Source organism: Eurosta solidaginis, chromosome 4, assembly GCF_040869045.1.
Source record: "Eurosta solidaginis isolate ZX-2024a chromosome 4, ASM4086904v1, whole genome shotgun sequence".
Classification (NCBI taxonomy): domain Eukaryota; kingdom Metazoa; phylum Arthropoda; class Insecta; order Diptera; family Tephritidae; genus Eurosta; species Eurosta solidaginis.
This window is the reverse complement of record NC_090322.1, coordinates 245,437,579-245,453,225: the sequence shown is the minus strand read 5'-3', so window position 1 is coordinate 245,453,225 and position 15,647 is coordinate 245,437,579. Positions and strand designations below refer to the sequence as shown.

Here is a 15,647-nt window from a genome sequence, read left to right as displayed (position 1 = left end):
TGTCCGCGGATGTATGTAACTTTTTTGTCCCTAAAGTTAAAAATATAGAGAAAAAATACCTTTTCTTCTTAATAACGGAATGCTAAATATATTGAAAATACTCTAATTGCGAAAGAATTACTATTAAAAAATTTTACTTACCTTGGAGCTTAGAATCCATAAAAAAAATTATATAAAAGTGTTCACTTAAAAGAAATATGAAGCTTAATATTCAACCAGAATTTTGCAAATTAATCAATGCATTTTACGACCACTCCTGCCTTCTTACTTCAATTACTCAATATATATGAGCAAAAATATCAAAAAAAAGCAAAAATCCCGTTATCTTGTTTGTTTTCTTTCATTTCTCATCACACTTTTCTTGGAATAAGAACTTTGTTTTTGTCCAGCTAGCTTGTTCTACACGAAACACTGTGCGGCGGTAGCGTGGGCGGCGCGCCAGCGTACGCCGGTGTTCTTACTTTAAAAAGCTTGACTTTTCTACTTAAAAAAATTGTTTTTGTTTTTATCGGCCTATTGATAAATGATTCAAGGTTCGATTCGAGCTCAAGGCCAGAACAATAATTTTTTTCTAATGATAATTGTTATTTTTTAATTTTTCTAAATTTGAAAAATTGTATTTTGTTTTTGGAATAGTAAGTAGAAAATTTTTCAGACAACCTGCCATAGCTGCGTAGATAGATCTATTTTGAAGGGTGCTAAGCCTTCATCATCAGTACGCTTTAGGCACGCTGCGCTAACCATTTAGCTATACAGCGGCGGTTTGTTTGACTGGCAAATTTGCTACTTCTATTCCTTTTACCAACTATATTGTCAAACAAAGGAATTGACAATAAACAAAAATCCAGCATTATCAGTGATTTGCACCAGATGGCGCAACACTGAATAAATATATTGGGTAAAAGGAATAGAAGTAGCAAATTTGCCAGTCAAACAAACCGCCGCTGTATAGCTAAATGGTTAGCACAGCGTGCCTAAAGCGTACTGATGATGAAGGCTTAGCACCCTTCGAAATGGATCTATCTGCGCAGCTATGGCAGGTTGTCTGAAAAATTTTCTACTTACTATTCCAAAAACAAAATACAATTTTTCAAATTTAGAAAAATTTAAAAATAGCAATAATTATCATTAGAAAAAAATTATTGTTCTGGCCTTGAGCTCGAATCGAACCTTGAATTATTTAAAAAACTAATATTTAGGAAAGGTTTTGTATGTATGTATCAACGTTTTGGCCATTTTGGAAAGATCCGGGGTTTTGCCTCAAAATCTCGCAGATCGTTCAAGCATCTTCAGGAGTAGCTCCTTGCGGAGGGATTTTTCCCTCGTCCACTTACTCCAGAGAGGCTTCGAACCTAACCCCGGTCTCGGTAATCGTCGCGAACAAAATTTCTTTAAATCATTTGTGGCTCCTTGGCGGTCACGCACAAAGGCGACATACGGTTGCTATTAATGGTCTTTTAATACTCATGACTCTCGTGGAACAGGTAGCCTCCAGTTTTTTCGGCTGTTTTTAAGAGCTACAATTCCCGATGTGCGAACAGTAGCAATCCCGACAACCAGTCGATACCACGCCTCCTCACCCTCACACCATATGCCAGCACAGAAGCTATAGGACTGCGACTTCGAACTCATACCTGTCGACGTCATTGCCCTAGAAGCTCTAGGTGTAGCTCCGAAGACTTTCTAACGGATGTTTTTGTCGCGCTATGCTGCCGAGCTACACCAGAGAAACACCTTGAAACGTTGGGGAGTGACTATTCGGCCAAGGATGCCACCATCGAAATCATAAGCAGTCTAATTGGATATCATTGCTTAACTCATGGGTGAAAATTGTATAATCCTCGGCGCATCTACATAATTAAAATTTTATATGAACCCTGGATAAAATTTTAAAATGTAGACCAAAATTTGCAGACGTTTGTGTTCACAGCATTGATTTCAATAGTCTTCGTTAAATCAAAACGATATTTTAGATGTTAACTGCTGTTTTCCGGCCTTATGATATAAAAGCTCATTATGGATGACTAGTTCGACTGTCCACTACGTTAGGGTAGTAGCACACACGGTCATTAGTTCGACTGTCTTGGGAAAGCTTTTGCTTCACCACTTTGATTGTTCTTGCGAAGGACAAAGCCTCACCTGGTAAATATGTCTATATAGTTTTGGATAGGGTCGCCAACTTTAGGAAATGCCAAACCGGGAGGCTTTGGTGTTGAAGGATGAAGTGTGTAAATCAAAATTAACATTTCAGACGCTATTTTATAGTTTCGCAAATAAACAACAGATGTTTGAATGTAAGCCCAAGTGATTTTATAAGCTTTTATTTACTTTCACTTGGCTGTTGTCTGTAATGAAATCTTGCAAGTTAAATTTGATACACTTCCCGGTGTCCGATTGAGCTGAAATTTTGCGCACATGTATAACTCCGATGACAATGCAATATTACTTTGCGAGAATTCGATAGATTAATCGATAACAGAGTTATCGGTAAAAAATTGTGTTCACAAGGGAATAAAAGCGTAAAGGCTTCGTATCCTCGAAAGCGGTGCCGCTATATAGCGCCGTTATGTAACGGTAGAGTACGTTGTCAAAAATGTTTCAATGTAAAAGTAATTATGTGGAAAGTAAGAAGACGGTGAAGTTCACCGTAATGTAAAATAACGGCGGGGCAATAAATATAACGGCCGTCATGACGGCACAAACTCGTTCATCAAAGTTTTTTCCCACCGCTATACTCAACAATGATGACATGATATGAAACTTCTCGCTCTCTGAGAGCGCGTGAAAATGTGCATTTTTTATAACATTGACCATAGATGCCATCATCCTCAAAATCAAATTTGGGCATTTCGGAATAACTTTGGGGTATTTTACATGGTAAAGGTTTAATTTATGATTTTCACCGAAAACTTACTCAAGATTGTCAAATGGGATATCAAAAAACTCGAATTTTTTCAGGATCACAAATACAAAAAAAAAGCTTATTTTACCCGTTAAAAATTTTTCCGTGACAACACGTGAAATTTAATTTTTTGATAGCTAAGATAAAATGTACTTATCTCTTTTCGTGCGTTAATATAACAGCTCATTTAATTTTGTTATTTCTTGTACCTTTTTTACAAATTTTTGATCCGCTTATGTAGTTGAATACACTTGAAATGAAAAATAATGAAAACGCACCGATTTTCTGGAATTTTTTTTGCGCGGTTTACGCAACTCTGATCTTCAAGACCCATTCTTGGAAACGAATGAAGTTTGTTTACAATCGAATGAACCAATGTTTACAATTGAATGAACTTTAAGACCCATTCCTGGAAACGAATTGAGAGAGAATGAATGTTTCGTATCATGTCATCATTGATACTCAAAGCGGTGAACCATGATGAAATGAATATTCACGTGTTCTCATCCCGTTGACGTTTTCCCTTATTCTGACAAGTTCGGCATGCATAATTTAGGGGGTTGTCTATCATAAATAACTGCCTTTGAATTCTACTACAATCGGAGTAGATTTTACTATATGTTTAGATATATAATAATTATGTAAGCCGCTACGAAAATCTGTTTAGGCATAAACATAAACGTAACATTGTATTCCCCAAAAGATTATAGACAAAATTTTGCAGAAAGCTTAATTTTTTGAGGAAATTTGTGTGAAAAATTTTGCAATAAAAATTTAATACTTTTGTAGTACAAGTAAATACTGGCATATAAACCTGCCGAAAAAGTGAGGTTATGTTGTTGACATCACCTTTATTATTTCATCATGGCGGTGAACATATTGTCAAATATTTGAAATTATTTAAAAAATAAACATCATTTTTGAAGTTTAATTTTTCTGAGTATGTGTTTTTCGCACATACGCATTTAAAAAATGAATAAAGAAACTAAAAAAACAAGCGAAAATGAAAAATTGAAATTTACAGGGTCGCCTGCCGTAGTATTCATAGTTTCCAACAAAACGGTACCCTTGAAAACGGTGAGTATACCGGCCGCTCTTTAGCGGTCGTAATAAAGCGGCGCCGCCTAAATATCGTTAAAGGTTACAATGAACTTATAAAGTGTTATATTTATTTACAGTCAATTTATTTTTTACTTTTTAGTTAATTTTATTAACCAATAATAAAAGCTTATTTTTAAAAAAGTTTTTTTTCATTAATTTTATTTCAAACCGTTCTCATACGTACATATATCCTCAACTTAAGTATGATGTAAGAATCATTTCAAAGGAGTGTTTATGCCACTAGAACCTTCTAAAGGATTTTGTATCACTGATTTCGCTTATTCTTTCAGCCAATCGCAATATACAATTTTTTTAAAGAATCGGCACCTTTTTTGGGTAATTTGCTTTTTTCACAACTTGAGGACAATTTGAAAACATATTCGCCTTTGGTCATTTTATTAATATGCAAAGTGAGCATAAAAATTTATTATCAAAATTTTCTTTTAGTGTTTTGTTTTAATAACCTGGTGAATTGGGTGATGCAAAGTCCGTGTTAAGCGAAGACATCGAAAACGCCTGTTTTTTTAAATAACTTTTGAAAAGTTAGAAAGAGTTTAATTTTGCAATTAGTTTTTATAACTGGCAGTGATGCGCATCCGTTGATACAACTTTCGATAATATCCTACCAATTTTCGACATGACCAATAAATTGCCTAAACAGTCTTAATCGAGTAGAAAATATAGTAAAGCGCCGGCCGCCGCCGCGCCGATATTTTTGACATTCGGCGGCGGCGTGCAAAAAACGACAAAAATCGGCGGCAGCGTTTATCGGCGGCGTATATCTCTACTGTATATATATTATACTAGCCTTTACCCGTGGCCTCGTCGGCAACCTGCTTATCAAGTTATTTGTTTTAAAAAAATTGTCTGTCTAATATATTTCATTTTTGTAATAGAGTAAAAAAATAACTAAATGAGCTGATAACATGATAGGATCCCCAAATGATCGAAATTATCCAGAAAAATCCACGAAATGACCCTGACGGTATCGCGCACGGATCCCGAAAACCATCCAGAAATGCTCCCCGAAGGGTCTCCAAATGGTCCCAAAAAAGTCCCGAAATGACAACGACGCAATTCTATACTGATCCATAGACAGAACCAATCCCGGAAGGGTCCCAAAATGATCCCGAAATGACCCCGATGGGATCCCAAAATTATCCCGAAATAGTCCCGAAAAAGTTCCGAAATGACCCTGACCGGATCCCGAAAATCATCAAAAAATTATGCCAGAAGACTCCCAAAATGATCCCGAAATGACCCTGAACGGATACCGAAAACCATCCAGAAATGATCCCGGAAGGGTCCCGAAATGACTCCGAGGGGATCCCAGAAGGGTCCCAAAATGGTCCCGAAAAAGTTCCGAAATGACCCTGACCGGATCCCGAAAATCATCAAAAAATTATGCCAGAAAAGTCCCATAATGGTGCCGAAATAGTCCCGAAATGACCCTGAACGGATCCCGAAAACCATCCAGATGCCAGGATTCAGAAATGGCCCTGAGGGGATCCCAGACGATCCTGAAAACTATCCAGAAATGATTCCTGAAGAATTTGACAATAAATATCACTTTTTTTTCAAACTGAATCGCATATCAGATGAAGTAGTGAAAAATGCTTTCACTTCACAACTCCATAAACCGTGAATTGACCCCCTGGTTGGAACCAATAACACCGGAACTATTCAACTTTTAAAAATTAAAACCTGCTTCATGTGAATGTGCAAATAAAAAGTTTTTAATGAGTAAAAAGTTTTTAGATTCTTCCGTAAAATTTTCAATGCCTTTTTGTATTAAATTTAACGATACAAAGATATTTTCACTTCTTCCATAAAATTAATAATTGAATGTTCAGTCTCTCAACCTACATATGTATATTATTGAACCAGAAATCCCCAGCTTCTTTTATCACAATTATTCAACAAAGATGATATAATACATACAATTGTCCACCCGTGATAATGGAACATCCCCAATATATACGAAAAAAAAAATTTGACAATAAATATCAGTTTTTTTCCAAACTGAATCGCCTATCAGATGAAGTAGTGAAAAATGCTTTCAATTCACAACTTCATAGAACGTGAATTGACCCCCTGGTTGGAACCAATAACACCGGAACTATTCAACTTTTACAAATTAAAACCTGCTTAATGTGAATGTGCAAATAAAAAGTTTTTAGATTCTTCCGTAAAATTTTCAATGCTTTTTTGTATTAAATTTAACGATACAAAGATATTTTCACTTCTCCCATAAAATTAATAATTGAATGTTCAGTCTCTCAACTTACATATGTATATTATTGAACCAGAAATCCCCAGCTTCTTTTATCACAATTATAAAACAAAGATGATATATTACATACAATTGTCCACCCGTGATAATGGAACATCCCCAATATATACGTTTGCGCCATCTGCCTAAAGCAGCTCCCGTCTCAGACGAAGACGCGTTTCTAGATGTTTTGGCTGTATGTGCTACCCAACACCGCGCACTAAAACATTTCTGTGGAGTTTTGACAAAACAACTTATCTCAAGATAGGAAATATTTTAGATATTAATTGCATGTAATTTTGTCAATTGGTATGCATATTTTGGTCTTACTGGTTTATTTCTATGATGTTTAGTTAGAAAGTTACAGTATCCGAAAAATCAACTTAACTCATTTTTTTTCTAAACTGCGTCGGTGAAAACAACTTTTCTCAGTTAAGTCGAAAAATTCGAAAAACTTCAAATAATTGTAATCATTGTAGTTTTTCTATAGCAACTTATTTCGATTTAAGGCGGCCATGAAAATAAAAATCATATTTCACAAAGCACCCTTTTTCCAAATAAATTGTTATGTCAAATTACAATTAATTTTTTTGGCAATTTATATTGAAATAGTTTGTTTTGTGAAATTGGTATCGGTGTAATTTTGAAAAAACAAGACATCTTATTTTGAAATACGTGCTTTTGTAAAAGTGAAAAGAGTGTTCAATATATTTTTTATCTATAAATAAGTGCTTTTTCCAAATGCTGTATTGAAAAAATTTCAAAAATAAGTGATTTCGGTTACAATAAAACCATTAAAACTAAATATGCAAAGGGGACGCCAGATTGCAGATATGGCTAGGAAAGTGTCTAAAAATACAAATCTAGTTAATTTATCAGAAACAAAGTGTGTCAAAGCCATATTTTCATGATGATGGATTAGTGTTAGAGCCACCACCTAATGAGGCAATGACATCTTTTGATACTGGTGTTATTGATATACTAAATTCATATAACGTGCAACAAAAAAATACGAAAAACAGTGAAAGTGATACAGAAAGTCCAGAATCTTGTGGTAATGAAGATATTTTTTATGACACAGATTTTCTTTACTCGGATTATATACCATCTACTCTGTCGAATTTGAGTTCTACTTCGGAGAATATCGAAGACAGATCAGTAGTCGCAAGTTATAGTACTAATTGGGATCTACCCGAAGAAAATGATTCTCCCCCAAGAATGAAGGAAATCAAAAAACTGAATAAGCAAAACAAAAATTTGGGTAAAGAGTACTATACTAATAAAAATAAAAAAATGCCAGCTAAACAAATTCAAAGGTTAAAAAAATGCCGCAGGAACTGTCACTTAAAACTAAACTTTGACCAGCAGAAAACCCTTTTTAAAAATTATTGGAGTTTGGGGGACTACACTAAACGCCGACAATTTGTATCAAGTTTAATTGAAGTTGAGGCGAAAAATTCTGAAACTTTTCGAAAATCAACAAATCCTCGCGATCGCAAATATAACTATTTGTATCACTTTGAGATCAGTTCCGCAAGACATCGGGTATGTAAAATGTGTTTCTTAAAAATATTTGGGGAAACCGAACAAGTGATCAAAAGAGTAAACAAATACAAAGTTCAGCTGGAGTGTGGTGGACTTATTAAGGGAGATCGCCGCGGAAAACACGCTCCATCACACAAACTCTCAATTGAAAATCATAATGAAGTTTTGGAGCACATAAGCAGCATACCAAAATATCAAAGTCATTATAGCCGTAGACACACCAACATGTTGTACTTCCAAAGTGATCTCAATATTTCGAAGTTATACAATCTGTATGCGGAAAAATTTGATGATCCAGTTTCAAAATCGAAATATTGTGAAAATTTTCGTTCTTTGAATATCAAACTCAAAAAGCCGCAGCTTGATTTGTGCAACACTGGCGAGAAGTTTATGTTGCAAATACAAAATTCTTTGGACGCCGAAGAAAAATCTAGTCTTAAGTCACTATAAAAAGAGCATCACGACCAAGCAGACTTTGCCTAAAGCTGTAAGAAAGCCGATAAACAACTTTCTGTAGCCGACAAAACTGTCATGATGTTTTCAATGGATTTACAACAATGTTTGCCGACTCCACGTATAAATGCATCAGTGTTTTATTACAAGCGTCCGTTATAGACATATATTTTCACAATGCATGAGGGATCTACAAAGAAAGCCCATTGTTTCATTTGGAATGAGACAATCGCAAAGAGGGAATCAAATGATATTGGGTCGTGTATTTTTAAATGCCTTTCAACGGTACCTCCGATGGTCAAACACATTATTTTATATAGTGACTTATGCCATGGGCAAAATCGCAATGCCAATATCTGTGCAATGTTCCAAATTGTTTTAAAAAGCACAACTATTGAAACTATTGACCACAAATTTCTTGTAGTTGATCACACCCATATGGAATGTGACACAGTACATGCCCAAATCGAAAAAAAGAAAAAAATTCTTCAGGATTTATCCAACATCCACATGATTGAGCAAACCTTATCGCAGCTGCGAACAAAAAGTATATCGTTCACGAACTAAAACAAAACGACTTCTTTGATTTTTCCGGCTTGTTAAAAAATAACTCTAATTGGAAAACAACAAATAGCTCAGGTACACACATACATTATTTTATCAAAGTCTGAGTGAAAAATCATTTTAGGTCTGCAGGCGTTTCGAGAAGACCCTATCTCATTATATTATCATAAGTTATAGTAGAAAATATTTTCCCCGGGTTCACAAGTTGTCAAAAATGGATTTAAAAAATGGAATAAGCAGCACACTGCAAAAATTTCTTTTGGAAATAGTCATAAAGAGAAGTTTTCAAACCCGGAGGCAGCATTTTAATCTTTTGATGATATGTATAAATATATAATTCATTTATTCACTTTTAAATTATGTTTTCCCACAGGCGAGAAATTCGAATGGAAAAATATACGCTGTTTGCGGTATAAAAAGTCTACACAAGGCGGATTGCATTATAAGAATTCCGTTGACTGTAATGAAAGATTCAAGGAGTTAAATATTAATCAAAGACGACGAAAAAATTTGGATTTTTCGTTAAATAATTGCTACGCAGGATCCCTGGCTATTTCTTCCAGCAAGAAGAAAGACTTGTTGGATGTGTTACCTTTTATAAACACAGAGTTCCACTGTTACTACAAAAATTTAAAAGTTGAAGGCGATTGCGAAGTGGAAGTAGACTCAGATATTGATGAAATCGAAGAAAATGAATAACGAGATTTTGATAATAATAATAAAATTTAATATTTTAAATAAATGCATATGTAACTATTCATAAAAGTTATTGGATTTCCATAAAAATATACTATGTGTTTTTTACGTTTCACCTTATTTCACACTTGTTTGCTTGGCTAAGTCTTACAAAACAACCTATTTTGAAATAGGTGGAAATTTTTATCTATTTTATGTAGAAAATAGTTTTGACAAAACAACTTAATTGAAATAAGTTAAGTTTTACATAAAAAAATTTTGACATAACAACATGTATAATTTTAAAAGCATTTTAAAGAAAAGTACTGCATTAAAAATTAAGAAATACATTTTAAAATGTGGGGCAAATTTCCTTTTATTATATCCGCTGTATACTTTGCATTAAATATCTTTCAGTTTTATTCAAATCACATATTTAGCTCTACTGAAAAGTTGTCACATTTGAAATAAGTTGTTTTGTCAAAATTCCACAGATTTTTCCTGGGGCATCCTGTCAACAACACACATGACCTAGCCTTATTTCACCAAAGCGCATTCACCCGTCTCTCACCTCCAGAGTGGCGGTGTATTCTTCGTCACAATTCAGAACACTGCGGTTAAACTGTTACGGTTAACTGAAAATATCACAGAAATAGTTGAAGAAGCGCGTAGCTACCAAACGTATAGTCGTAGAACAAAAAGATGCACCACCACAATCATTAATGGGTAAGGTAATGCAGAAGTTATTCAAACGTAAAAAGAGCGAAATTGCTGATACTAATAGTACTACACAAACAGAGCCTCAGGACTCGCTGTTATTTGGTCACTCAGATCCTGAAGTCATACACCAAAAATTTGAATAACTTGAAAATAGTAAATACCACCGAAGGCTTTGGGGAGTGTTATCGATGTGATGGTCGTTTGCCGGATGCAGATCCGGTACGCTCCGGTAACACAGCACCATTAAGGTGCTAGCCAGACCATCTCGGGAACGATTAATATGGCCACATTAAATCTTCGGGCCATCCCTCCCTCCCCACCCCAAGTTCCATGAGGAGCTTGGGGTCGCCAGATACTCATCTTTAGTGAAACAGGATTCGCCACGGATAGGTGAGGTTGACAATTGGGTTTGCAGAAGCTATATATTGCGCTGGCAACCTGAAATGGTTGCGCGACACAGCCCCTTGAATCTGGTATTTTAGTCGTCTCTTACGACAGGCATACCTACCGCGGGTATATTCTGACCCCCTAACCCGCTGGGGGGTTATACAACCGCCAAACCTTCGCTTATCCCGTAGTTCGATTTCAAAGGAAATGCCATTCGAATGCTTTCAAATTACATGCATATTTTAAACGGTTTTATTTAGCTTGATTTTATTTAGCGTGGCGACCACCGTGGTGTGATGGTAGCGTGCTCCGCCTATCACACCGTATGCCCTGGGTTCAACTCCCGGGCAAAGCAACATCAAAATTTTAGAAATAAGATTTTTCAATTAGAAGAAAATTTTTCTAAGCGGGGTCGCCCCTCGGCAGTGTCTGGCAAGCGCTCCGATTGTATTTCTGCCATGAAAAGCTCTCAGTGAAAACTCATCTGCCTTGCAGATGCCGTTCGGAGTCGGCATAAAACATGTAGGTCCCGTCCGGCCATTTTGTAGGGAAAAATCAAGAGGAGCACGACGCAAATTGGAAGAGAAGCTCGGCCTTAGATCTCTTCGGAGGTTATCGCGCCTTACATTTATTTTATTTTATTTAGCTTGACAGACCGGCCGGCCCCACGGCCGTTGTGAACAAATTTTGTAATTAGTAAAACAAGCTTGAAACTTGGAATATAGTTCAGAACCCGATGACAATGCAATAATAAGAAAAAAACTCCGAAACATCCGCATAGCTGCGCTACAAGAGACGAAGATTACGCAAATTCAGCTCTGCATACTTTCACCGGCTATAGTATAACAACAACAACCACTTTTTTCTAGGAGCGCAAGATGAGGGTATGTAAAATTTTTTTCCTGAAAAGAATCAACTCAACTAAACTCAACTCAAGAGATTACAATTTTCAGAAAACGAGAAAAAATATGACTACACCAATAAATTTTATTAATATTCCAACGTCTTTCTGCGATGGAGATATATTATTTAATCGGTTTTGGATACAAGTAGGTACATTGCTGGGTAACCCGGGGAATCTTTAACTTCAAATTTTTAGACTTTTTACTAAACTGTATGTCGATTTAGAAGCAGAGTATATGTACCGATCTTTGCATCACCTTCTGATATTCTCTCCATATATTACACTTTTGGGTTTTTTGTTTGGGCTCTTAATTTCCTATATCTGGATAGATAGATATGTTGTGAGATTAAGCACTGCGATCTATTGGTCTATTGTGCCCTCATTCTCTTCACACTACCTCGTCCAAACCGAGTTCTCTGAGAAAATCCAGAACGGTTCTCCGCTACAAAGAGTGTATGTGACTACTTTCTAATTTTCGTTATCCTAGGTTCCTAAGTTTTCCTCTCGCGACTGCATCGCATTCCATCAGGATGTGTTCTGCAGTCTCATCTTCGCGATCACAAAATCGACAAAGGCTACTAGACGATATACCTAGTTTATGGATGTGGCTCTTTAGCCTGCAGTGACCTGAGTATGCCTGTTAAAATATTCAAAATATACTCCCCAATTTTACTGAAATTTGGAAATTAAATATAAAGCTAACTAATATTTTGTATCCTAAATGTAAACTTAATAACCATGAAATATTAAAATCGATCAATTATATTTATATTTTATTTTTGAAAACATTAAGTATTTTATCAAATGCCACTTACTTGCTGTTGTTGTTTGCTGTGTCGGCGAATTGGCTGTTACAATCGTTTGCGATGATTGTAATAAACCACTGCTACCAGAACTACTGTTGTTATTATTTTCAATTTGTGCGACAATAAGGCTTGAATTTTGTTTTGATTTCATAAGACTAACATTAAATATTTCCTGTGTGCGACTCAGACGACGTGCTTGCGCTATTTTTACTGGATCTATTGCAGCAGCGGACAAAATATTAACATTACTCTTTCGATTTGTAATTGTATGTTGTTTGGCCAAAATATCGCCGATTTTAGGTATTGTCGACAACGGTGGCGGTAGTGGGGGTGTACTTATTATTTTATTTTGTTGTTCAGATATTGACATGCGACGAAATATTGCTGATTTTTCCATAAATGCTTTTTGTTTGCTACTCAAATCATAGGAAATCACTGCAGTGCCGCTAGAAGTTCCTGCATTGTTCCCACCACCACCCATAGATGCTGGTGATGCAGTGTTGGGTTTTAATGTTTGTGGCGCATTGGAATCTATACGCGCTTCAATTTGAATTTTATGTGGCTTTCGATGTTTATTCAATAAGTCTCTTACGTCAAATTTAATAATTTTTTTACGCGAGCTTCGACGGCATTCCGCACTCACTACCGCCGCTGCCGATGGTGCAGCTGGCTTAGTTGCTGCAGTAGCTGATGTTGGGGATGTGGCAATAGCAGCACCGTCAATTTCTAATATATTTTTATTTTCCATTCTGTTTTTAGCTTTGTTTACTATACCTTCTGGTAAGTTAACAGACGGTGGTACTTGGTTATAAGATTGTTCGGTTGTATTTGCTGTTTTCGCTGTTGCTCTGCCGCCTCCACGTTTCCGCTGTGCTGCCGTTAATTGAGCAGTATTCATTTTCGACATCTAAAATATATACATACATTATGAAAATAATCAAGATTAGATATACTTTTAGCTTTTAGTTTTTGTTTTTTACGCTTAACGTTCTACTAAATGAAAGTTATCTAAAATACACGCACATTCTATTCAATTTCAGTAGCTGATAAAATTGTCAGGAAATTAATAATTAAAGGTGGGGTCTGCGTTGTACTCACGATATACTCACATATATGGTGTTTATTCGAGAAATATGCTGTGCTGTACTATGAATAAAACCTCAAAATACTCAGCCAATACTCTTTAGAAATTAATTTAATTATAAAAATAGTGTACGATTATTGTTTAAATATTCATAAAATTAAGGCAGTGAAAGTAGCATACCTGACTTGACTATTTTTCATGGATATTTTTTTCTTTTCAATAGATCATTAAAAGGTTTTGGTATTTATTATACACAATATTTATGTAGGTAATATCCACCCTCCCGCCGAGATTCCGGTTTGATAAACTTTTCATCTGCGAAGAAATCACATTAAAACGTTAAAATACATTATTATACTTTCCATTTTACGTTTATTAAAGTGAAATTATAATTACCGAATTTTTTGTCCCTATTACATGCAACTGGACAATTTTTATTAAAAATACATGCGGCCGCAGCAAGAAATTTTCCGAAATTACCACCGAAATTGGCCGAAATAGAAGGAAAACAAATGGTGTATGTAGTTGCCATATTGAATACATTTAACTACGAAACTGAATACGTACGTAATGGAAGTTTTGTTCATAACACTATCCAGATATGTTGTTGCTGTAGAGATGAGCCAACCATATAGTTGAACCATGGTCTCATCTAAGTCTGTAAATTCGAAATTTTCCATTAGAGATAATTTTTGTGACATAAGATGATATCGGTATTTAAAGCTGGAGACATTGGTGCTTTATCGGTAACCGTATCGGTAACCTTTTAACAGCTGATTCGACCAACCTTATGAGAATCAATGCAATCGATTATTGGTGCCGCTAAGGTCGTAACCGTATCGTAGCCAACCAATTGGGTTTTGGTTTACCGTCGTAACGATAAACAGCTGATTACGTTAGGGATACGGATACAGCGATACGACATACGGCACCAATGACTCCGGCTTTATGAACGAAAGTCACAAAAAACATCACCATCAACAAAATTCACTAAACAACAATTTACTCATTGTCATTTGTTATCCATCTATATATATAAAAAGAAGTGTACATTTTGATTGTCACTCCATAACTCGAGAACGGCTCGACAGATTGCCATTAAATTTTTAGGAAAGATACAGGAAGGAGAGATGATGGTTAGTTGATTTTGAAATCCCAAATCGGTTTAGTCATATATATATAAAAATCAAACTGTGTGTGTGTGTGTTCGCTATGGAAACGTATTTCCCACACATCAATCATCACCAAATTTTGGTTATGGGTTCCTTCGATCAACGGGAAGGTTTAAGGCTAAAAATAATTTCGATATATAAAAGGGGCGTGGCACCTCACATACAAATGGAATCTTTGGTACTGCATACCTTTGAAGATATACATGCCAGAACATTGAAATTCAATGAGGAGTTATATAAGGTCAATCCCTAACACCACCAAGAAAATGCGGAATTTGGAGAAAGGGGGGCGCGGCACCTCCCATACAAATGGAATTTTTATTAATGCATAACTTTGAAGGTATACATGCCAGAACATTGAAATTCAGTAAGGAGTTATATGAGGTCAATCCCTAACACCACCAAGAAAAGGCGGAATTGGTAAAAAAAAGGGGGCGTGCAACCTCCCATTCAAATGGAATCTTTGGTACTGCATAACTTTGAAGATATACATGCCAGAACATTGAAATTCAGTAAGGAGTTATATGAGGTCAATCCCTAACACCACCAAGAAAATGCGGAATTGGGAAAAAGGGGGCGTGGAACCTCCCATTCAAATGGAATCTTTGGTACTGCATAACTTTAAAGGTATACATGCCAGAACATTGAAGTTCAGTAAGGAGTTATTTGAGGTCAATCTTTAACACCACCAAGAAAATATGGAATTGGGAAAAAGGGGGCGTGGCACCTCCCATACAAATGGAATATATTATACTGCATATATCTGGATGTCGTAATGGTAGGATAATTAAAATTGGTAAGGAGCTATGTGACGTTAAGTCCTAAAACCTCCAGTAAAATGTTGAATGGGGAAAAACTATGGTTGCCATACAAACTTAAGTTATTTTAACACCTAAAGTTTGACTGCATTGTTGAGTTTAGCTGTTATGCCTTTTGGACGTTTAGTAATCTGCCGCTGTTAATCAAATTGTTTAGCTTCAGTCTATCTACATCTTCTATAAAAATGAAATTCTGTGTGTGTGTTCCCTATGAAAACGTGTTTGCTATACTTCGATCATCACC

The 15,647-nt window shown here is 35.7% G+C and overlaps 1 protein-coding gene across 2 annotated transcripts in view; it reads right to left on the bottom strand.

The window, feature by feature from the left end:
- Set2 (SET domain containing 2) overlaps positions 1–13,911 on the bottom strand; it is a 44,620-nt gene extending 30,709 nt beyond the window's left edge. The window contains exons 1-4 of one of the 2 annotated variants that reach the window (XM_067785403.1): positions 13,810–13,911; positions 13,594–13,728; positions 13,439–13,510; positions 12,339–13,236 (exon numbers count right to left, since the gene is read on the bottom strand). In XM_067785403.1, coding sequence (XP_067641504.1) covers positions 12,339–13,236 — 898 coding nt within the window. In that variant the 5' untranslated portion in view covers positions 13,439–13,510; positions 13,594–13,728; positions 13,810–13,911. The remainder of the gene's footprint in view (positions 1–12,338; positions 13,237–13,438; positions 13,511–13,593; positions 13,729–13,809) is intronic. The other variant, XM_067785402.1, reaches the window with a different exon arrangement.
- Positions 13,912–15,647: the final 1,736 nt, after the last annotated feature.